This window comes from Tigriopus californicus, chromosome 9, assembly GCF_007210705.1.
Source record: "Tigriopus californicus strain San Diego chromosome 9, Tcal_SD_v2.1, whole genome shotgun sequence".
NCBI lineage: Eukaryota > Metazoa > Arthropoda > Copepoda > Harpacticoida > Harpacticidae > Tigriopus > Tigriopus californicus.
In genome coordinates, this window is record NC_081448.1 from 10,989,506 (window position 1) to 11,012,538 (window position 23,033).

At 45.0% G+C, this 23,033-nt stretch overlaps 1 protein-coding gene across 2 annotated transcripts in view; it reads right to left on the bottom strand.

Moving 5' to 3' along the window:
* Positions 1-1,981: 1,981 nt before the first annotated feature.
* Positions 1,982-23,033, bottom strand: part of LOC131886704 (latrophilin Cirl-like) — a 49,032-nt gene continuing 27,980 nt past the window's right edge. Inside the window, exons 2-9 of one of the 2 annotated variants that reach the window (XM_059235105.1) lie at positions 22,838-23,022; positions 22,444-22,648; positions 14,323-14,819; positions 8,727-9,114; positions 8,328-8,647; positions 7,216-7,805; positions 6,198-6,419; positions 1,982-3,386 (exon numbers count right to left, since the gene is read on the bottom strand). In XM_059235105.1, coding sequence (XP_059091088.1) covers positions 2,409-3,386; positions 6,198-6,419; positions 7,216-7,805; positions 8,328-8,647; positions 8,727-9,114; positions 14,323-14,819; positions 22,444-22,478 — 3,030 coding nt within the window. In that variant the 5' untranslated portion in view covers positions 22,479-22,648; positions 22,838-23,022 and the 3' untranslated portion in view covers positions 1,982-2,408. The remainder of the gene's footprint in view (positions 3,387-6,197; positions 6,420-7,215; positions 7,806-8,327; positions 8,648-8,726; positions 9,115-14,322; positions 14,820-22,443; positions 22,649-22,837; positions 23,023-23,033) is intronic. The other variant, XM_059235104.1, reaches the window with a different exon arrangement.

Below are 23,033 nucleotides of genomic sequence, written 5' to 3' on the forward strand. Positions count from 1 at the left end.
CGATAACTTGAAAACCATGCAATTCGGTGGTGCTTAGTTTCATGCAAAGTGGATCATCTTGGATGGCTTGGAAAACAACATAGTCATGAATCTGAGCTCAAATGTGTTCGCTATTTGAAATTCTAATGAATATAACCCTTTTAATTGGAGCGATATGAGTGTGTTAATGGTGTGATATGGGTAGATAGTCTAAAAGCACATAGGCTTAGTTTGAACCGAAAAAGAAATTGAAGGAAACCCACTTTGGATTTCTCACATGAACGATTTCGTTCCCCGTGCGTTTGACCTGAGTTTTTGGGTCTTTGTCTATTAATGAGATACTATGGCTCAAGCGGGATATGTCAAAGGACAAAATTGCTCTTGGGCCTTGAACGTCATTGTGCTTGACTTGAAAACGTTGTTCCAAAATATAGGATATTTGCATAAAGACCCCAGAGTCACGACGTAGCCACAGAAAACTTTTTCCCCTTGAACGAACCACCTTCGATGGACCAAGCACTCGTTTTAAATCAAAAGTGACATATTGAAAATGAAGTTTTGTGTCCCAATGCGGTGGTAGGTAGGTTGTTGAACACTACCAGAAGCTGACCTGGCACACTTGGAACATTGATATAACTCAAGGAACATGTGTTCCACTGTTCCTCCTGCCTCCGCCATTCGAGCGGACCCAGAAAAAGTGGCCCACTCGGTCGCTTTTTAGCCAGGCATTGGAACATCATGGAACATTTTGTGGCCGGTTGGTTTGATCAATCTAGGAATCCGTTCCCATCGGAACAGCTGCTTGGGACAATGATGACGATCTAGGAGCAGTGTGCTTTGCACGCCCACTACTCGTTCCCAGTTCTGGCTTTGAAGGGGAAATGGGATTTTTTCGCGGTTCGATGAGCGATTTTTCTCGCGATTGGCTCGTCTTCTTGCCAGTAAGAGAACGAGCAAGCAAGCAACCAGCAAATGGGGATCAGCATCATAGATCTTCCAATGGAGAGGATCCAAATCACATTGGATGTGAAACTCACATCCAATGTGATGGCGGGAACTGAGAGCCCATATGGATTTAGAAATATTAATGAAGGGAAACGTGGCGTTATCGTCCATCGAGAGTGGATTCGAGAGGATAATTTGGTGCTCTTTCTGTTTGAGAAGAACTCTAAATTCTTTGAGCATGTGTACATAAATTCATGAAAGTCAGGAACAGACCTTTTTTCTCAGGCTTTCATCGAAAGGATTTGATCTCGTGGTTCCTCGAGAACGAGACGAATCATGACCTTCTTGGGACTGAAGACGCCCAAGGGAGGAAGAAGCCATTGTTGTTGTTCCATTATGATCTAACCGACTGATATGAGGAGTTTTTGCTCGAGGAAAGTGAAGTCCAAACAAAGGAGCATGCAACAAAACACAGGCCAAGGTAAGAAGTGAAAGTCTTTGGGTGATTGCGACAGGCCACGGGCTCTACAATCCAACCCGCCAACCATCCAACCAACCAACCATCCATCCATCCATCTCTCCTTCCTGTTCCTCGGAGCTTCTCAGTTCCTACCCATGTTTGATATGGCACTCATCCATCATTCAACAACGCCCCACTGTGCCAGAATTGTTATCTCACATCTCTGCCACTCTTCCGTCTTTCCGAAGACATTTCCGTTGGGAAAATTCTCGTCCTGGCAAAGGGATTGCATCTAATGTGGAGGTGAATCTACCCGGCACTGGTGATCATAATGCAGGTTAAGGATGATGATGGCCTTTAGAGTCGGCTGGATCTGCTAGCATAGAAAAATGCGGACCAACCTTCTGCTATGATGACCTAGGATGAAGAAGACGCAAACCAACTCTGTAATTGAATTGGACAATGGGCATCCTCAGAGGGACCGAGAACAGAGGGAAGAGGGGTTAAGAAAAAAGCGGATGGGATCACCTGGGATCCTGATGAGGCGATCGAGGACTTCTTATCAAGGTCGACGGCATGAATAACAATGTGCTAGGATAACACCTCAGCATTTATGTATTTATTCGTTCCATTTCAAATGACTTATGTGTGTGTGTAACTATTTCCCTTGATGTATCACAACATATACCGCACTTAAGCGAAACTAACCAATTATTGTTTTGTATACATAGTAAAGTTAAGACTCATTGAGAGCACGATTGCTGATTGGAAAGCAATTTACGAGAACGGGGAAAAACGAGGGAAAGAAGGTACAAAAGTGAATAACGGGGCGCTCAACGACGAACAATACACACATTCTTTATCTGACAAAAAGAGGGGGTCTTCGAATTCAAATTTCCATATCCTGAGAGCCAGCGCAATCTAGATAGAGAATGTCACAAGATTCTGGCTCTAATCGGCGAGGAACGAGAAGAGATTAAGATTATGTCACAGCCTGGGAAGAAGAATATTTCAAACTCTGGTTCTACACGCGTCTTTGCTTTTTGGAACCGTCCAATTGGGCTGTGGTGTGATATCCGCCCCCACGCGACGGACTATTCGAGCTCACAACCAAATCCACGGGTGATCCACGGTTCATGTGGCTCTGGATCTTGGCCAGGATGTAATCGTTGCTCTTGATACTGACTGGAATGGAACGCAGATCCCGAATCTGCACCTGCTCGGGAATCTCCTCTTCGCGAATGTTAGCATTCACATTCGAAATTCCCGCCTTATTATTTCTGCCTGACCGGAACGTTGGCGTTCGAAAGCTGGGCAAGTGGCCCTTGCCTAAACGAAGTGAACTGAAGCGGATATCCGAAGAGCCGCGCTGACCCAACGAAGTGGGACTAGAACACACGGAGTTAGGCAGAAGCTGAACATCGGCGAACGGGTTGACCAGAACCTGGTGGTTAGGCTGCTGAGGAGAGTCGCCCTTGATTAAAGGGTGGTTATCACTGTAACGACTGGACGACTGCCTGGAGCTACTCATATCACTGTTCGAGCTGAGCTGAGGTTGGTCTTCATCTGAGTGGTCCCGTTTGGGATCAATCTCCCAATAGACGTGTCCATGGGGACTAACGGCTCGGAAAATGACTTCGCTCTCCGGAAGCATGGAATCGTCGTTGACCCCCTGTAGATGATGCTGGGGATGGTGATGATGAGGTGACTGTTGTTGACAATGACCCGCTTGACAGCGTTTCTTACTACGGAGAGTGTTGGTGAGGTTCACGAGCTGTGGGGACATATACACCGTGTCTCGCAGGTGTTTTGTCGCCTCCATGCCATCCTCAATTTGGTACACAGAGTAGGTGGGCAGAGGATTGGCATTGGCATTGGTTTGGGAGCCCATTCGAAGTGTGGCAGTGTGAGCGGCAGGATCGGGAAGGTCCGAGGCTTGCGCGTGAAGATGGTGATGATTGCTTCCATTTCCATTAGGCAGGGAGTGCAGATAATGCGAAAGCTGAAATCGGAACAGAGAGAATCTTGCATAAGAAAGATATTCCATTGAAAGGGCGCTGTCGAAAAATGCACTTCCGTCAAATTTGGACCGATAAAACAGCCGGAGAAAATCATTGACATCTGTCAAAGCTAGAACCCTGTTTCTCAATTTTGGAGATCGTGTTCCTGTGAGGAACAACAACAAAAAAAAGCCAAATAGGATAAGTGGCGATTCTTTTACTCCCTGTCTTTGTGCACCATGCAGTTAGTGCCCACCCACCTCGGCAGTTGCACTTTATGTCCGGATTTTCCCGTGCGAGGAGCGATTTTCTATGCCATTTTGGGCAGGGATATAACAAGCCTCTAATTGCCATTAATCATCTCAAGGTCCTAAAATGCCTCGCGGACTTTTACTGAAGCGGCCATAAATTTCATGATTGGGATGCATATTTCAAAATTCAAAAGAACAAGATGGCTGCAAATCTTTACGCTAAGTTATGTTCTAGCCTTTTTTAAACGTGAATATCATCCAAGCCTATGCAAATAACCAAGAATACAGACTTCGAAGATACATAGCTTAGGAGTTTGTTCTCATTTGAATAGTCGTTTCTATCTAACCCACTACTAGATAAGAAAACAGCATGAAAGCTAGTCTTTCGTAGCCTAAGAACATCACTTAGCTGCCTTCATTAGTCCCTACTTAGATGATGGGCTAGATAAAATACGAGCAAGAACACTTAAATTAAGGACAAACTGCCAGGTCCTGTTAATATTATCAGGGCTGGAAGGCGCTTTGACATTGCATGTCGGTGCCTTAGAAAGATAGGAGTGTCCTCAAAAGCTCATTACATGCAATGTATGCTAAATGCTGGAGCGGTATAGTACAAGGTGCAAAAAACCCTTTGACAAAAGAGGTGCCTACCAAGCCAGGACAGGTATATGGTGGCAACAAGAACCTGCTTAGAATTGGATCCCATTCAACAAACGTAGAGGGCAAAGAAGGACACACGGTAAGAAAGTAGAAGAAGCAGCAACAGTATCAACACTAAGTAAGGCTGCAGATGAAACCTGGTTTGTTAGTTGGCCTTGACTTGCGAGCAAGAGAAAGTCAGAAAAGAAACTTGTTCCCCCATGCAACAATTCTCTGCCTCCCTTTTGTAATATTTGATTCCCATGGGGAGGATAGATAAATTTGCCCAACTCTTATGCATTGTTACCATTCAAGGCCATGAAGAGTTTGATGATTTGAATTGACTGAGTACCAATTTGAGTTAATTCCGGTCTTCCTGACTTTCCATTTCACTTTGCCTTCCAAGTGGCTGGCTGAAGACGAGTTCAAAGTAAAAGAAGGAAGTGGAACTCACTCACGACTGGCTGTAAAAGAGACCCTTGGGAATCCTAAGAATGTTCAGCTTCGGGTTTGATCCCGTCACTATCGAGTTTCTGCAGTAAAAGGAGAATGTCTGCCGACTGGATCGGCATTGCGCACTACCACAATGAGGTCAGGTCAGGTCCATATGGGTTATCTGCTGCTTCCTACCGGCTCTTGCTTGATTTTTATCAGTGGTAGCCCCTACAAAGCCCCCCTTCAAGTATGCAAACTGTCTTATAGGCACTCATAATGTGTACACACTTCATGTGGACCATTGAAGGTGCTGGGTGTTAGTCCATGCAAGATGATGACGACGACCACCCGAGACTGCCAACAACCAACCAACAGTGAATGAATGAAGTTCTGTTTGTGTATCTGAGAATTTGAAGGCCCTTTTCCCAATAAATGTTGGTTTGGTGCATTGAGCAAACATGTTTAAGGGGAAGGGAGAGCAAGAGAGAGAGAGAGCAAGAGAGAGAACGAAAGAAGTAAAGAAGAAGAAGAGAGGCCAGCTAGCAGCCTGTTCCTTGTGGTGCACTGGCTTCACTCTATTCTCTATTCAATAGTTTGTGGCTTGCGAGGCCAAGGCTTCAAATGGAACGGAGTGATTGAATTGCCACTTTCTCACTTCAATGTAGGACATGCTCCACAATGAACCATCAGACACATTTCCAAACGGTGGGAAAGGATGCAGACTTGAAAGACTATTTCAATACTACCTTCCAACGAGGGAAACCACGAGGGCGGAATTCGAGGGTTTGCACTTTTTACGAGAGGTATCGCTCAATGTTGCCCACACTAAAAGTTTCGATTTGGAATGAAGTCCCGGAAAGTGGCCTAACTTGCGTGCCAAATAAGAGGAAAAATGATTTCTAGTTTCCATGTCGACAAAGTTTCGGCCATTTGTTCCTGAATTTACGTGGACATAGGCGAGTCCCCGACGAACTTGGGAGTCGTTTTGATCCAGTGAGTCGAAGGTCTCTCTCTCCCCCTCCCCCTTCCCCCCCCCTGAAACTTGGCACAAACTTACCATGTGGATGTATGCAAAGGAAGGCAAGAGAAATGAGCCATATTTTGGCAATACCTTCGCTGTCTTGGTGCTTAGTCTCCATTCAAAGCCACCTTCGAGCTATCCCACTCATCTGTTCTGGAGCAAGGTAGCCGCATGCCCATAATACACTACCACAATTCCGACTTCAGGGGAAACAAGAGGCAAAGCCCCATTGGGAGCATAGGGGGAAATCATAAAGCTGTCACTAAAACAAATTTGCCATCCATTCCGACTTACAAGGTCTGCATAGGATGTGAAAGTGGCCGCCAACCGTGAACCGTGACTTGCTCCATGGTCTTTGCATTTTTGGAGTGAATTTTTTATTGACCAGTCACTAAGGGCTTTGGGGATTGGGAGGGATACAACTACTTTTGTATATAACGTTATATTGTGCAAAAGTCATTACTTACTCGGAGGTTCTTTTCGAGAGCCAGGGTTTGAGCCTTTCCATTGACCAACTGGTTATTGACGGCAGTGGTGACGAGATTAACTCCGGAGTAGAAACTTTGGCTCTTGGGACATGGTCCCAATCCTGGCCCTGATCCCGGGTTCACGTCTAGACCTTTCTGTAACTTCTTCTCTTGCGACTTGGTGAAATACTTGCGCACCACGTGACTCAACTGAGTTCGGAACTGGAACGTAAAGGAAAACAAATCATGGAACAACATGTTTATCAAACTAAAATAGGATCGATCCATTCGAACACTGGGAAAGTACAAGGGCCTAAACGAATTGGAGGGTAAAACATAATGGGATTAAAATGGATTAGGCGTTATCCTTGGGACATGTGGAGGCTAAGCCGAGACAGCTATGAGCAGGCGACAAGAAAAAAAGGCAAGTTTGTGTTTGTTATGCTTTGTCGAGCGCAAAGTTGTTTGTGAGGAAACAAAACTGTTTGCCAGATGGCCTTCCTTCATTGGACCTGGGAATACTGAATGAATCAGGGTTTCAAAACCCAACCGAGCTATATTGAAGGAACTGGCTGACCGAGAACTTAAACGAAATACCAGATCAAATTGGAAGTCAGGTCGTGTTCCACGAAAGATAATCTTGAGGTTCCAAATACGGCTAGATCCGGCTCAAAGACCGTTTGCCTAAGGCCACAAAACACAGATAGTTTTCTTTTCGTTTTGTTCTATTTCCGAGGAGGCCGTTCTTTCCCTCTCGGCTGCCTCCTCCTTCTCTTCCCACTCTGGCACTTTTTTGGGTCGAGATCTGATAAGACCAAAACGAAGAGAGACCAAGAGATCTGAGAACATCGAGTTCCCGTTTCCATTAAGAATGGTCGCCTCAATTGGCTCGTTTCAAAGAACTAAATATCTTGTAGCATAACGACTCGCTCACATTTCAAGCAAGTAAGCCAGCAAGCAAGCGAAATTAGGATTTCCCAGAGCTTCTCTCCAATGGTAGAAGATTTCGATATCTTACCTTCACTGCCACAAACACAGCCACGATGACCAAAATCACGAGGAAGATGTAAACGAGGATCTGGATCCAAAAGAACGTGGACAATCCGTTGTTCGATAGAGCTGGACCATCTCTCATTAGCAATGCAAAATTGGTGAGATGGTCGCATTCGCACTCAGTTTGACTCGTATCCGAGCTCTTCACCGAACAACCGTTATTCGACCAAACGTTCATCTCAAAGTCCCAGAACACACAAACAGGTCCGGTCAGATTGGTGTTAAGATGTCGAAAAGTCAAGACCATGGGTTGGGCGAGCTCCACATGTCGGCCTTTGGCCAAAGAGGCCGATAGTACGCGACTGTTCACTTTGTAGTCATCAAATCCGTTGAAAGACACAGGAGATTGAAGGATCTGGTGCAGATTCAAATAGGAGAAGAACACGGCCTTGCTCAATTCGTACGAGTTCGAATGTCGCTTCAGATTTCCTCTGGGAAGACTCGCACGATCCTTGACTTTGGTAGCGATCTTGGCGAATTTCGAATCCGGGAAAGACAATGGGGATGAATCGGAGGCATCCAATTTCTTGGAATTGATCACCGAAATGGCCATCACTAAAGAGAAGGAAAGGACGTCATTGTTTGTCATGGGCAATTGAAAGTGAAAACAAACTAAGTACAATCGTGTGTGGATGAATAGAATTGGCGAGTACGTTGGTACTCGTACATTCCAGACCTAGTATGCAAAAAGCCAAAGTGAAATCGTTGGCGGAGGGGCAAAGAAAGGGGATAAAATGGACAAAATAATCATGAATGAAAGTGAATCTTTTCGGTGAATGGCTTTTTGCAGAATAGTATGACAAAGATGCACAATCACATAGTACAAAACCTTTCTAGTGGTACTTCTACGTACGTCCATACCACTACTTTGATCGAGCTTTGCAAGCTCTGCCAGCTCTGCAAGCTCAGCATTCTCAATTTCTCATTTGCAACGTTGTTTAATGGAGTCCATTTATTTGGACGATGGGCCTCCATTAGCCACCCCATTCAAAGGAGAAAGTTGTGCTCTCATTGTTGTGCGCAAATTGAATCTCATGGAGGTTCTAGCTTTGGGTTGTCGTCGAGTGAGCGTCTTACCAATTTCCTCGGAGGCTTCCTCCAACACTTGCTCCTCAAGAGTGACATCCGCTAGTAAAAACGCGTTCTCTTCCAGCGACAACAGGATGTCAGTCACCATTTTGGAACGCTTGCTGGCCGGAAGGTCCTGCCAAGCAGGCGTCTGATGCCGGGCCACGAGATTCGAGGCCGATCTCAGGATGTTTTGGAACACTTCTTGGATGTAGGCCTCCTTCTTGTAAAACGAACTGGATTGGCTTTGGAGAAGGTACTGCAGTCTATTGGCCATGGTTCTCATTATCACCGAGGCCGTTTCCAGGTCACCTCCATACAACGAAGTTCTGTGGATCCAATCACATGTTGAAGCACTCTATTTTGGGACCAATGGGCTTCGTGTTAATTGGATCAGTAGTCACTCACCTGGTCAATTTGGCCAAGGCCGAAACGATCACGTTCTCAGGATCCTCCTCACGGACTCGGCTCTCTAAGTTGGTCATGGCATTGGATTTGCAGTCGCTCAAATCGGGTACCACACCCACCCATTGGCCGCCTGATTGGCAAGGCCATCGAGCCAAACCTGTAGAACCGCGAGGACAGGGCACAATGGCCACTTCGCCGCCCGCAGTCCAATTCCAATGAATGTGACGAGCTAATTTGGGAGGACAATGATCTGGAGGGTGAAGTGGCGAAGGCAGATCTGACACGAAGACCTCCACTTCCGGGAGCAAAGGCTCTTCTTCCTTTGCCTCCGAAGTCGTTTGAAGATGTTTGGAGGATGAAGGTTTCGAGGGACTCTCGGCATCATTGTCTGTGAAATCGAAAATGACGTGAAGGTTAAGTGCGAGAGGGAAAAAATGGCCGTCTATCCGTGGCTAATTCAGTTCAATTAAAGTTCTCAATCCATCTTGAGGCCGAGGCAGGAATTTCAATGACATTATTGGCCGTAATATCTTATGCAATTTCTCACTTCCCGGTCCTATCGTGTGGAGTTGTATTTTTGGATTTAATACCCCGATTATCCTTGAATCGATCTTAAAGCCGGGAACGTCACTCGACAAGATCCAATCATTATCATCCTTCTACATATGTACATCGCTGGAGTCGTCTTGGTCGTTTTGCCTCCCCAGTACATCTCATAACCATTCTGGGCATGGCTGCGAGCAAGTATGCATCCACTAATAGATGTGGTTTCATAGATAGGTGGGAGTTTTCGAGTGATATCCCATAAGGTGAACTCGCTTTATTGGAAGGACGTAACGAAACGGATCATCGACTTAGCTCTTTTCATGTCGTTCTCCATTTCAGGTCCGCCTGCCAAAGTCCATCTTGGACCTCAGAGGTACGTTGTGCGCACAAAAGGTTCACGTTGGTCACGTTCAAACACGGGAATGCGACCGCTCATTTATGAAAATGCCTAACTACTGTGCATATAGTATGTACATTGTATGTTTGTCGTCGTCAATCCTGGTTGTTCTTCACAGCTTGAGCTCTTTTCACTTGCAAGTATAAACAATACATTAAACTGTGGCCAAATACCAGATTTTAGTGACCGTGAAGAGCCTCGCGAGCGAGTACCGCATCTGAGGAATATAAAAATCTTGGTGTGTGTTCAACGTACCCACACAATCTGCATCCTTATTACAACCATCCACGTACTGAAGGGTAGTAGTAGTACCCACTGGATTGCCCTGTGGAATTGACGATAGTGTACAGAACATAGAAGCGTAAGACGGCCAAGAAGATGAATAATTGCCCAATTTTAAACCCATATTAGTTTCAAGGAACCGTCTCTCTCTCTCTCTCTCTGTCTGTCGTTCTGCCTCCTCGCTCACTCCCTTCCTTTTGATTAATAACAAGGAACCTGGCATCGATCGCACAAAGTTAGCTTTGGCGGGCCCAGAATGCTGCCATGTGTGTGGGATGTCAATTTGAGTCGAAACAAGACAGATCAAGTTGTCAACTAACATTCTGTGGTAAGCTTTAACTGTGAAGTACTTAGAAATTTGTACCTACGTACTTCTCTTTTGTTTACGTGCGTTTAAACTGGTATATGGTCAATGAAAAGCTACCCCTGAGCTTGATCAATGCGGCTTGTATGGATAAAGCCTCCGAAAAGAAAGAAGAGAGAGTGGTGATGCTATTCAGCTTCATCCAAGCCTCGATTCAAATGATCTAACGGACTTTTTTTTCATTACTGGACAATATTTTCTTATCTCTCTCGACTCCTCCTAAAGGGTCTTTGAAGTATGTGTGCTACGTACGTGGACTGCTTTGGGCTCACCAATGTCTGTGATACCTCTTCTTCTTCTTCTTCTTCTTCTGCTACTTCGTCTTCTTCGCGTTCTTTCACTATGCTCCTGCCGCTACATATCCTTGTCAAAGGGGTGTCAGTTTGATACATGGTATGCTTCGTCGAGCAACAAGGTAGGTTGGCTTGCTAAGCTTGTCGTACACCTCCATGGAGCCGATCAAAGCCACCTACTGGGGATGAGATCAATTCCTCGTTCAGATGATCACAATCTGAAGCGCCTTCTCTTTTCATGTAGTAATCGACATCCGCAATTAACGATCCCGACACTTTACCCAGACATCTCTCCCTCCAATACCCATGGAGATTCAAAGTTCATGGGGCGATTTTTGGGTCGCCGGATAGGTTGTTCGGCTTTGGTCGAGAAATGTTTGTGAATAATCTGGCAGAGGGCCTCCTCCTTCCTTGTCAATGACAGGAATTGATGCACATGTACGAGCAACGATGGCATTTTGATCACGGGGTACTCTTATATTTTCAACGGTTCCTTATGGCAAGGGCCTCCTCCATCTTAAGATCTAGACCCAAGTTGGTAATTATCACCTGACGATAATGCCACCACCACATTTTCAGTACTCGCTGGATAATGCCAACTTTGGAGTTATGGAAGCTGTTCTAATTGTCTCGGAGTTATCTAGCTTTTTGTTCCTTTTATTAAAGGGGCTCCAATGGAATTACAATCCGCAAGACTTCTTTTTCTCTGGGCAGAAAAAGGAGCTCTTTTTGCTCTTGGAAAGAGAGCGAGAAAACAACATTACTTGAAGACGAGTGCGGGGCACTAGAGCCCGGAACAGTAGTTTTGGCCCTTGGTATAATCAACCTAATAACACCCTAGCAAAAAGGTTTCAAGACCTGGAGGCCAATCAAGCTCCTTCTCCCTTACTCTGTCTCACTTGATCTCCACGTGAACCCAGACTACTGCTTGCTTCCTTGCTGGCTTGCTGGCTTGCTGGCTTGCTGGCTTACCTTGCCCAGCATTTGAACAATCAAGCCCAAATGAGTTTGTATGCTGTGTACTTGTAAATAGATACTCCTCCGGAAAGAAGAGTATTCTTGAGTCCGACAAACTCAACTAACAGATTACGTTTTGATGTAGTGAAAGGTTGTATGATCTTACTACTCTTGAGCGGTCTGCTTCTAGTCTCTAACCCTGGGCCTTTCTTGAGCTAATTGAAGGCGATGCTTCTTTTTTAAAGTACAGGCACACACACACACACGCACATAATAGGGGCGGGCACTTTACTCCCAATCCACAATGAGAGAAACAACTCGCAAACAGTAATTAGAACGAAATGCATTTGGCGAGACTCGGGGCGATGAGACACATCGTACCACATTTGCCTAATTACAGAATTTACACCCGCTTTAAGCGCCCTTAACATCGTCAAGAAGTGTCTCTTTGAACTCACTCATATACTGGTCGTCCATTACAAGAGGCTCGCTCAAAGGCGACGATACGCATCTCATGAATTGGGCCTCTAAGTGGACATAATGAAGTAGAAGCGAACCCACAATTGAGCCAATTCACTCCTCTACCTTCAGAAGGAACGTCGTTCGTCGGTCATTCCCAAGACCCTACCTTGTGGCCTCCTGCACGCAATGGCAGGCCCAACCTAACGACACAAATGAACGAGGCCCACAATGGTCAAGCCAACAACGGGCTTCTACATTAGTACGGCGTCTATGTATACTGTAATGTAGAATCTACTTGGTGGAATGAAGGGCAAGCAGCCAGCGGCCTCTGGTCACTCACTCACTCACTCACTCGCTAATGATATGAGAAAATGAGAAGATGGGTTTTCATCCCAAGATCTTGGCATTGTGTCCAAAACACGTCTCTTTGTCGATGATTGACGAAGGTATGAGGATATGAGGCTATTGGGTTGTCGGTTGTCGGTTGGAGTGTGGTGCGTGGTGGGCTTTTAATTGAATGGAGGCTTATCAATGAAGGACGTCGGGTGAGAATGAGAGGCAGGCATGCTAATCATGGGGCGATATGTATGCATGTAAGCATGAACATTACCCAAGGTATGCATTCTGGATGAAGAATGGTCCCAGAAACGTGCCACTCGCTTCTGTATGAATGAACCATTCAATAACGAGAGAGAGACAATGTCTGGGGACTTGGCCACCACTGAAAAGCTTCCTTTCACACTTTCTCCGCATTGTTAAGACCTATCCTTGTACGTTTGGGACGAGAAGTTCGGGAACGGATCATAATAAAGGCCGACGATTACTTGCACCACTTTCCGTTTTAGTTCCGAAGCCTTGGAAGCAAACTACTCCTACTTTCATTGGCCGAATCCGAGAGTTTGGAAACAAAAAAAGAGACTTGATTTATGAAGCGTCAAAAAGTCTGACATGAAAATATGAGTGTTCGAAGGACATGAGTTACAAAATGGGATCGAATCTGCCCAAGTAATGAGGTAGACCAACATCATTTCCTCTTTGAATTAGGAACCGAATCGAACGTCATTGTTGACCTACTATTGTCGTGACAAACTGTTGTTCCAAGCTCCGACGTGCTGTACTTCTTTCCGCTAGGTCTTGTGGAACACTTCAATAAGCAGAATGTTCCTACAAGGGGAGCAAAAAACCTTGTCTCCACTAGGTCTAACAAAGAGGAACCACGGAACCATAACATGCCAGCGATCTTATCAGAGGTTTATGGACCAATATGCAAAATCATTCCAAGCATGACAAAATCCTATATTTTGTCGCTTGCCGTCCAGAACCCTCACACTATGCGTCATATTTGGATAGAGACCCCAATCTACTAAAATAGAACAGGTTAGGCTCATGAGTTGAAATACAAATCAAGGAAATGAACACAGCCTTCATGGTCCGACCACACTTGACGGATTACAAACTGTCCCCTGTTTTATAAAAGAGCCGAACACAATGCCACTTCATTGTGCTTTGTGCTACCGAAACCAGCCTTTGTGCTTGCAAGTTCGCTTTTTTAAAACCATTCCTCCTTTCTCGAAGTCAACATTTTTTTGACAAATGGCTGAGGCTCTCAATAGTGGCATTTTAGAGGCTCTTAACTGAATTCTTTCCCGTCAGTGGCTTCGTCGTCTCCTTCTTCCTATAATGTAAGTGGAACAAGCTCTTGGCAAGAATGGCTTCATTTATTAACGTTCCCTGTGCCACTCACAGACTCAGAACGAAAGACTATAATTCACATGCCACACAGTAAGCAAACCATATTTGGGCCTCTAACCAAAGAAAAACCACCTCGCTAACAAACAAGCGGTTCAGATCAAGCCATAGCCTTTCCATGTGGTCCATTCCGGATTAAAAAAAAAGTGCAAACTATTTCAGACTATTTATCCCATAGTTGAAAACTTCCGTCTCCCAAGTGAGATAATCTGCTCTTTATTTAAATGGACCGTTTGGGACCAGGGGAGTGAGCTCTCCGAAACTTTCGACTCTTCTCGCCCTGGCTGGCGCCACCAGGAAAGGCCTTCGACCAGAGCCGAGCCAAAATAACGAAATTAAATCTCCCCTCAAGTTGCGGAACCTTGGGTGCTCGGCTACTCTCCCGACTGGTTTTTGGACGCGAGTGCGTCGAACTCATATAGCTCCTAAAACGTGTCTTGGATTCGGCCTTTGGACCCCTGAAGATCACTGAAGAACCAGCAATAGATCGCCTTGGGATCCCTTTGTATCGAGACTTAATTATCAAGTTAGTGTTTTTTCCCTTACCGTCATATTCCTCCAAAGCATCGCTTTTGGTGCTTGTGATGGAAGCATTTATCTTGACGGGAGGCTGTGATGTTGGAACAATGGTCGTGGTTGCTTTGGGCGTGGTAATTGGAATCCTCACAGGTGTGGTCGGTTGCGTCACGAGAATTGGTTTTCTTGGCGAGGATGTGGTGAGATGATCCTCTGCCAAGGTCGAAAACGAGGACGAAGAAGATGCTATGGACGAGGATGAGACCAAGGTGGATGACGAGGTCTTTAAGGATGTACTGCTTGTCATGGTTGGATTGGTCTCTTGCAAGGTCGAAGATTGCTTCTGTGGACTCCAAAGATCACCTGCTCCGCTCTCGAGAAACCAAGGAGGAAATGGTCGCTTGGTTGTAGTAATGAACTTGGGAGAACACGCATAATGGACTTCCATGTATTTGTGAGTCCCTGGACAAGGATCCCCGAATATGTCCGAATTTACAGACATTTCGCATAAGCGTTTCCCATCACACCTAGAACGGGAGATGATAAACATATGTAGATGGGACTGGCCATAAAAAGAGAGTTGGATCCAATTTTAGTCAGTGAAGCAATGAAGTTTGCCAATGGATCGCAGTAATGGAGATTCAATCTCGTTTGTCGCAGGATTGCCAAGAACTCTTCTTATTGCCTCTTTTTCCACACATTTCTCTGATAATTAGGTCATAACGCTCAAGGAAGAGGAGGAGGGAGGAAGCCTAGGAAAAGGCCGTTCTTGTAACAGTTTCACGACCCCGAACCTCCTTTCCTCGTAGTTTACTTTCAATCTTTTTCCCCTCCACAGAAATTGGCCAAGTCCGAGCTCATCTCGCTCGTTCCTTTTTAAGATAAGATAAAAGACCTCTCGAGAACAAATGGGCAAAATTGGTAACCAAAAACCAGTTTTGGCAAAATTTATATTCCTACTTTCAACAAGGAAATAAATTTCTCTAGGCCCCCTTCAAGATATTTGGGAAGACAAACATCTGGATGAGAGCAAAAGCTCGGCGTCTTGTCAGAGCGTCTCGGTCGAACACGAGTAATATGTGTAATGAAAGTGAGCAGAAACCGGGAACGAGACGAATTCGTTTCCCATAAAAGCGTGATAGGAGGATCATTAGGCGGGACATGCTCTTATTTCATTCTCCAACCAAAACTGAAGACCAAGTCCAATTTGTGGCTTTATCACTGGAGATCCGGTCGAGAATTTGTTGAGGTTTAATCTTCAGGGGATGGTATCACGCCATGTCGTCATCAAATCCAAGAGACCTTGGGATTTCCCCCACACAAACGGGCGGGACCAGTTGGATTTGCTTTTCTTTTGCTCCTCCACTCATCAAATGATTCCCAAGGGCCACCCGAGGAACTACAGAAAATTACGGAGGATTGGATTTAATCTCAATTCCCTTTCCCCATCGGCTTCATTTCCCAATCTAACGCGAGTAGATTTGTGCCTCAAGTGTATTCCTTCCCCAAACCTCTCCGAGGCACATACGGATACTATATGGAACACATTCAGTGTTATTGCATGTTCATTTGCACTTAAACCATGACCCCCAGCGAGTCCGTTGAGTAAAGATATCCATAAATGTCATACAGGTTACTACTGTTACAAACTATCATGACTTGCTTTGATGGTGGTCTGGTTCTCAAAACAAAGGAAAGCACAGCTCAAATGGAGATCAACAATCTTACATTTGCCCCTATTTAGAAATATGCATAGTCCTAGGATTGACGAGTCTGCCTCAGCTCTAGGTGATTGTTTCTACTAATTGCTGCTTGCAACAAGGCCCCGGTGCATTAAAGGACACTTTTATGTCTGAGAGCAATTAAACGCACACTTGAACAAGCCGTGTCCCACTTTTTTTTCACGGACCAAAAATTCTGCACCAAGGGCCGAAAAAGGGAGAGGACGGAGGCAAAAGGGGGATAAGTTCCTAATCTAGCCAAGCACGAGGAGGAACAGGTCCATTTTTATTTTGGTCTTGAAATGATTATTACCCGCCTTAGGTCAGTGTGGCTTGAAGAAATGCCCAACTATATTAAAGCTGCTGGGTAGGATCATCTAACAAATATGCCAGGAAAGGCCAAGTAGATGGACTAAACGCACTCAAGTGGAACCATAGAGCGTCAAGAGCATACACATTGGAAAAAATGTGTAGAAATGGTACAGACTGGAACATGTACTATACTTTTCAGACAAGAATCAAGTGTAAGAGAAAGATTGCAACAGAGCGAGAGCAACTTGTCAAGGACACCAGGACAAAAGTTGTCCCTTTGTTGGTGTTTTCTTGAAGCACGGTCGGCAAGGTACTGAAGATCAGCTTACGTGGAACAATTCAAGGAAATTTTGAAAGCATCTGAGTGTCACAGGAATCGCAAATTTTGACATCATTTCTTGTCATCCATCGTCACATCATGCCAAAAAACCGTCAATGATGTCTCAAGATCTTTCTTTCTATCTCCAAGGGTCCCACTTTGTTCCAAGGTCTAATTCATCACCATGACTTCATTGGATTGAATGTCAACTAGGAGCGAGGTTGGGAGCTTAAAATGCCTCAAAGGGAGTCACATGTCATTGTCACCCCACTGAGCTTCCCTCCCCCTCCCAAAGAGGTTAGCCCCGATTTTTCTTCTACCCTCCCTCTCTGGGGAAGACAATTTGGAAATCCAGATTTGAGGGTGAACTGAAGGGACCTTTCAATCAAATGTAGTGTCTGTACGCAAGAGGCATAACAAGAAAGCAGTACGTACTCCTTCAAAGTTTGGTGCCATCCTCGTTATTGAAGAGCTGGAGAACACTTTTCTCAATCAAGTTACGAATTGAGCATCCTTTTATAAGAAGAAAGTTCTTTCCGTAACTTGAGTACTGTGTATTTGAATTCGGAACCGAGGATGAAGGCTATCTACTCAGGAAATGAGGTGTTCCAATTCCTTTCTCTAGTAATCATATAATCAACGTTTGGGAAACGAGACCTCCCAATTCTTCAACCATGAAATATGAGGATCTGGTTGAGCTCAACCAGAGGGAACAGTCGACTCAGAATAGAAAGTAAAGGCGTAGTATAGCAGAAGGAAATCTATTTAGAATTCCAGTCAACAACTGAACTATAAGAGCAGGATCTCTTCATTCAGCCTGCTAAAAATACCAAATACGTGGCAGCATCTCTCTCTCTCTGTCTCTTTCTTCCCTCCTCCATCTCTATCTTCTTTGGCTTGCCTTTATCAAAGAAAATAAAGACCTAACTGTAACTGTGGACTGTGTACGAGTGCGTGTGTGTGTGTGTACGTATGTCTCTCTCTCTCTCTGTTTCTTCCTTTTCTGCAACTTTTTGCTCTTTCCATTTCCTGCCATTGTGATGCTTTTACGTTGCCCAAAATGTGCTTTGATTTTCGCAGAGACACGGTGAACTCGACCACTCCTCTTCCCAAAGGAAGTGAGCGTACGTTGGACCAATGGAACTTAAAGACCAAGTATTGTTTAGTTGTTGCTGAAGTAGGTTAAAGGGTCCCCGCCCTTGTGTACTTTTACATTCTTGACAGGGGCTCGAAGAGATAGAAATGAGTGCCTTACCCTCCAAGTTGGTCGACTCGAGCGTACCAAAGTAGGAACTGCTGAATTGCAACTTGATTGATTCACTATTTTTCTTGTCCAGGCAAGTTCCATTTGCTTGATTAGAGGCCAGAATTCTCCTTTCTTTTGGTTCTCAATCGTTGGCTCAATTCAAAACTCGTCATCATGTCGGTGAACCACGGCGCAATCACATCAACAGAAGATTGTAAGTAACAAACAGTCATTGCTATTTTTAGTCCTTGAGGGACCTCGCTTCCTCACTAGACAAGAAGGAATCTCATTTCTTACGACAGACTACCATTCCAGTAGAGCTTGTTAAGAAATTGAAGCACAGAGAAAAAAGGTGGCGTGGGATTTACTTGCTAGCGACTCATGAGCTCCTTAAGTCACACTCTCGGGAAACTAGATGAGGAATTTGTCTGTGGGTTTTCCATCTCTCTGACTCGAAGGACAGTGTTCACCATACCGTATATATGTATATAGTGGGTATATCTAACTACCCATTGGCAGTCCTTGGGGCGCAGCACTTTTCCCCTTCTTCGTATTCTCCCCAGCAGAGTCCCCTGAGGGGAAACAGTGATGAGACGCAAGGGGGAATCTGCTCGAAATTGTCACTCTCTGTCTTGTCTATAGCTGGCTCTATCGTGCAGTTGGATGAGCTTCAAGTTTATTTAGATACTTCATTGCCTGACTTCAAAGAGAGGATGGGATACCTAGATTAAGGAAGATGGCCTCTATTCAAGTCCTCGTCTCATTTTCAAAATGAAGACAGTTTAACATTTTTTTTCCATCATTTTTCCATGCCTCCTCACTCTACGATCTCTGGTGAGGAAGTAGGTGGGTCCATTTTGGCAAGAATCAATGGAAATCTGCGAGCAATCACTTTAAACTGTCTTGAGATCTAAGGCTTTCGGGTTCCAAAGCCAAATATATTCCACTCGCCAGGACCACAGCCGAGCACTAAAATGCAAATGAGTTTTCTCAGGCACACCAAGACACAACTACGACTTCTACCTACTTCCCTCTCCTCACTTCTCTGTTCCCCCCAGTTTTGGTCGATAAAAAGAAGATCCCTCTTAAACAAGCCGTCAGTCTGGTTCCTTGTTTGAAATCCTTTCCAATAATTACTCCCCTGCATATCAGATGGAAATGGTTTATTGTAAATGGCACGCCCAAATCCTTGAGTCCATGGATCTGCTGTGGATTGTGTCGGAAGGAGTTTGTAGCAATTTTATTTTGACTTTATTGAGTGGAACTCAACGAGAGAGAGAGAGAAAGGAAAAAAGAAAGAGAGGTAGAAATGCCTCGTTCCCCAAAGTTTTCACACTTTTCTTCCAACTTTGTTGCAATGGATAAGTTCCATATGGACAAGATCCACCCAACGAAAGGGTCCTGGGACCGCTTTGCCCGGGTTCTACCATGACTACTACTACCATCATAGTACTACAGTACTACTCCTTGTGTAACAGCAACATCAACAACGTGAACGACGACGACTGTAAGTAGTTACAACACGGCCACTGGTTCCCAGGGAAAAAAGTTCCACTTTCGCTGGAAGCTTTCTCTGCTCTGAGCCGTGGGACACGACGACCCTCGAGTAGTTCCAGTTAGAACAAGTGAAACAGAAAGAAGTTGTGAATTGTTGGCGACAATCTGCATAAAGTTTGATTAGATTTTGGAACACGGACGGTCCCGAAATATGGAACAAGTTTGGAGCCTCATAATTCATTACCCCATACAGTGATAAGTTCACGAAAAGGGGGGGGGCGTCTCGTTTTCAACTCGAAGAAAATGGCGCAAAGTCCTCGGAACTGTCGAAAGGCACCCAACCGACCAGAGGGTTATTGTGGATCCACGGGCATTGCATATTCGGCAGAATAAGTCTTGTTGGTTGTTGTTGGTCCTTGGAGGAATCTCACGGAAATCCATCTTTCCGCTCTGCCGCGCATCCAAGAGTTGTTTCGGTACCCCCGGAGGAAGAAGCAAAAGGAGGAAGAAGTCAATGCAATTGTTCCAAGAAGGACGTTTCACTCAGATTGGAACTCCGACGACCGGCCAAGATTGAACGACATTTTAGAGTACAGTGTGCTCACACTGTTCAACAATATGATGAAGATAATAATATTAACTAAGGCAATCTCTTGAAAAAATGGTGCATTAATTATGGAGAGTAAGTCGTTGCGATATTCACTTGGTGCGCATGTACGTCCATTGTTGTTACTTGACATGGGTCATAAGGCTCGATTTCCACGCAGGGAATCTCATCAAAAAAAACGGCATATGCAATGAATAGGCATGATCGCTATTTTCTTATTTAGACAAGCTCTTTGAGCGATATTATTTTAACGGAAGCCTGATGCAAAAACGAGAGAACCAAATGTCACAGGAGTGTTTCAGTGGTATCTTTTGGAAACAAATTTGTGCCTACCCCATTGAAAAGCTCCAGATCGAGCGTACATGGAGAGTTCCACCCACTAACTTGGTGGCAGTCTGGGTGGCACATTTAGTGTTGGTCTGGAAAATTTCAATTTTGTTATTCCCACCTGGTTCATTCCAAAGGAGATCTGGGAGCCGTTTGGCATTAATAATATCATGCTAGGCCTTTAGGGACCTCGCCAACATTGACTCGCTTGCTTGCCTCAGAACAGTGCCGAATTATAAAGATTCCTCTTTAAATTCCCTCAAACCCAAACTGGATGACCAAAGCCAAAGGGATCTATCTACTCTTGACTTGAATGTCGTTGGCCTTTTATGAGGTAATGAATGACAGCATTACCCATCTCCCAACCACCTCATATTCCACAAACCCAAAGCTTCCAATGACCCCTCCCCCCTCCCCTCCGCAGGAAACTGAGCTCATCCATAGGAACCAAGAGGACCCTGACGTCAGATTGAATTATCTCAAACTTTCGTCAGGATTTCGACTCATGCTCCTCCTCTTCGTCGGAAATTACTTTATATTCATGGAATACGATCTTGAAGCCACATTTCGTCCACCATGGAGTGCGTAAAAAGGTGGTGTGAGGGTGAGAAGTATATCCAGTGCATTCCCTCGATCTCTCTTCATTTATCAAGACTAGAATTTTGAGCCACTGTTGTTATGGCTGTCGTCTGAGTTTGCCCCGACCAGTTCTGATGACGGCTTGGGGATAGAAGATTGAAGGGGGGGGGGATTGCTCTGTTGCTCTTTAGCTATTAGGTGTTCCCCTCCCATATTTGGACAATTTTTCATTCCGACCATGTTTCCAAATTTGACAAGAAAATTGAACAAACGGAACGAGAAAGAAAAACTAATAATATTTTCTCCCAGTTTGGAAGCGGTCCAAGTCCCGGACTCTGGTGAGAAATCGGGGATAATTGGTTGGTGGGAGATAATTAGTAAGATTTGAACAGACATGACGAATGAAGTTAGGTGATTTTGGGGTCGCTTATACTTTACGTGCGTGGTGTGTACAATAGATTATACTTGTATCGGGGTTGATTGGGTTTGGCTGCGAGGGCTAGATTTCGTCATTGGACGACAAGAACTGGACTCTGTTTGTTTATTTTCCGGCCCATGTTTGCGGGTGTTTCTCTTCTAAATATATCATTAGCCGGCTATTGAAGGCATGCGCTTTGATCAAACAAGAATTAGGACAAAGGATTACACAACCATCGACTGGGGGACACACCCTCAATCAATAGATCAGCAACGACAATCTCCTCGTGGATGGATGTGGCTTGCAAACGACAACATAAAAGATCATGAATAACAGCACGCACACCCTTCTTCTTGGGTCAACATTGCCAAATGGAATGGAGCTTAAATTAGAAAGAACCCTTTTGGATGGATTCATTATCGTCCGGGTGGTCTCGGCTCAAATACTCAACTACTCAAAAATGCACCGTTGTTCGGCTCACTGTCGCTGGTAAAACTTTGCAATCCTGCATGTCATGTTGGGATCGACAAAAATGCTTCGGCGTTTGCGTTCGGAATTGATGTCGATGAAAAGCCATGTGGGAACACGTGAGCAGCAGAGCTTGGGCTGGTTCACCGATTGGTTGGTCCCTCTGGTAGAGGAATCACTTGCTCACTCACATTTTTTGACATTTCCTTTGAGCACCCAAAGATGAATGGCCTCTTTGGGCATTCTTCCCCACCCTAAATACGACGAATAAACGGTTCCGGCGCCAGGGTCTCCCTAGTGTCTGAGTAATACAGTAATATGCCGGGATCATACCGAAGTCCATATGCAATGGACTTGAACAACGCTCAATAAAAGGAGAATGGGTGACAGCAGTCGACCATGAATAAGCACGTCAAATGATACAAAAGTGATCACGACTCTGTTTGGGAGTGTAAAATGAGGGTCCGAGAATTATACTACTGCATCATACACTAACGAATTCAGTCAACACTTGGGAATGACCTTGGTGCAAATGAAGTTGGCAAATTTATCTCGCCGCCCCTGGTAGGGTGGTCGTTCGAGTAGATGATCAATGATCACGATGGCCCTTGTCATATATTGCACCGCCTAACGACGCCCATCCAATCGGAAGCTTACCTGCTCTGCATAATTCTGGTTGTCCTTGGAGCCATGCAATTCACACTCCAGTCTGTGAATCCATGCTTGTTGCAAATAGCGATGGAGAATCGCCCAAAGTTGGCTCGGATAACCTGGATGGTCTGCTCGGCATCGCACGTGATCCGGAGGTCGTCCCCTTCACATCGGTAGGCGGTTTTATATTTGGTGCCATCTGGTGCCTCGCCTAGAAAGAGAACAGATCGAAAAAAGCTTCAGAGAGCGAGTAGCGGAGAGTCAGATTCCTATTCCATCATCATGGTCGCTTTGCCTGGGAGCGATCTGTGAATTGAAATAAAATATAGGGCCAGAGGTCTGGAGTTTCTCGGAATTTAAATGACAGATTGGCTCCCATTCATTCCCATCGGCCTCGTACCTGCAGAACCCAAAACCAGGCTCGACCTCCAACACCCGTCCACACGGATCGAGACTGAGAAAAGTTAGATAACAATTCGTGCACTCTAGTACAACCCAAGGAGATGTCGGTGGCGAGACAATTGATCGTAAAGTCGAGACAAGTACGTAGTACTGTAACTGGCCTTGGAAAGGGTGCATAGGAGCCTGAAGTCAAT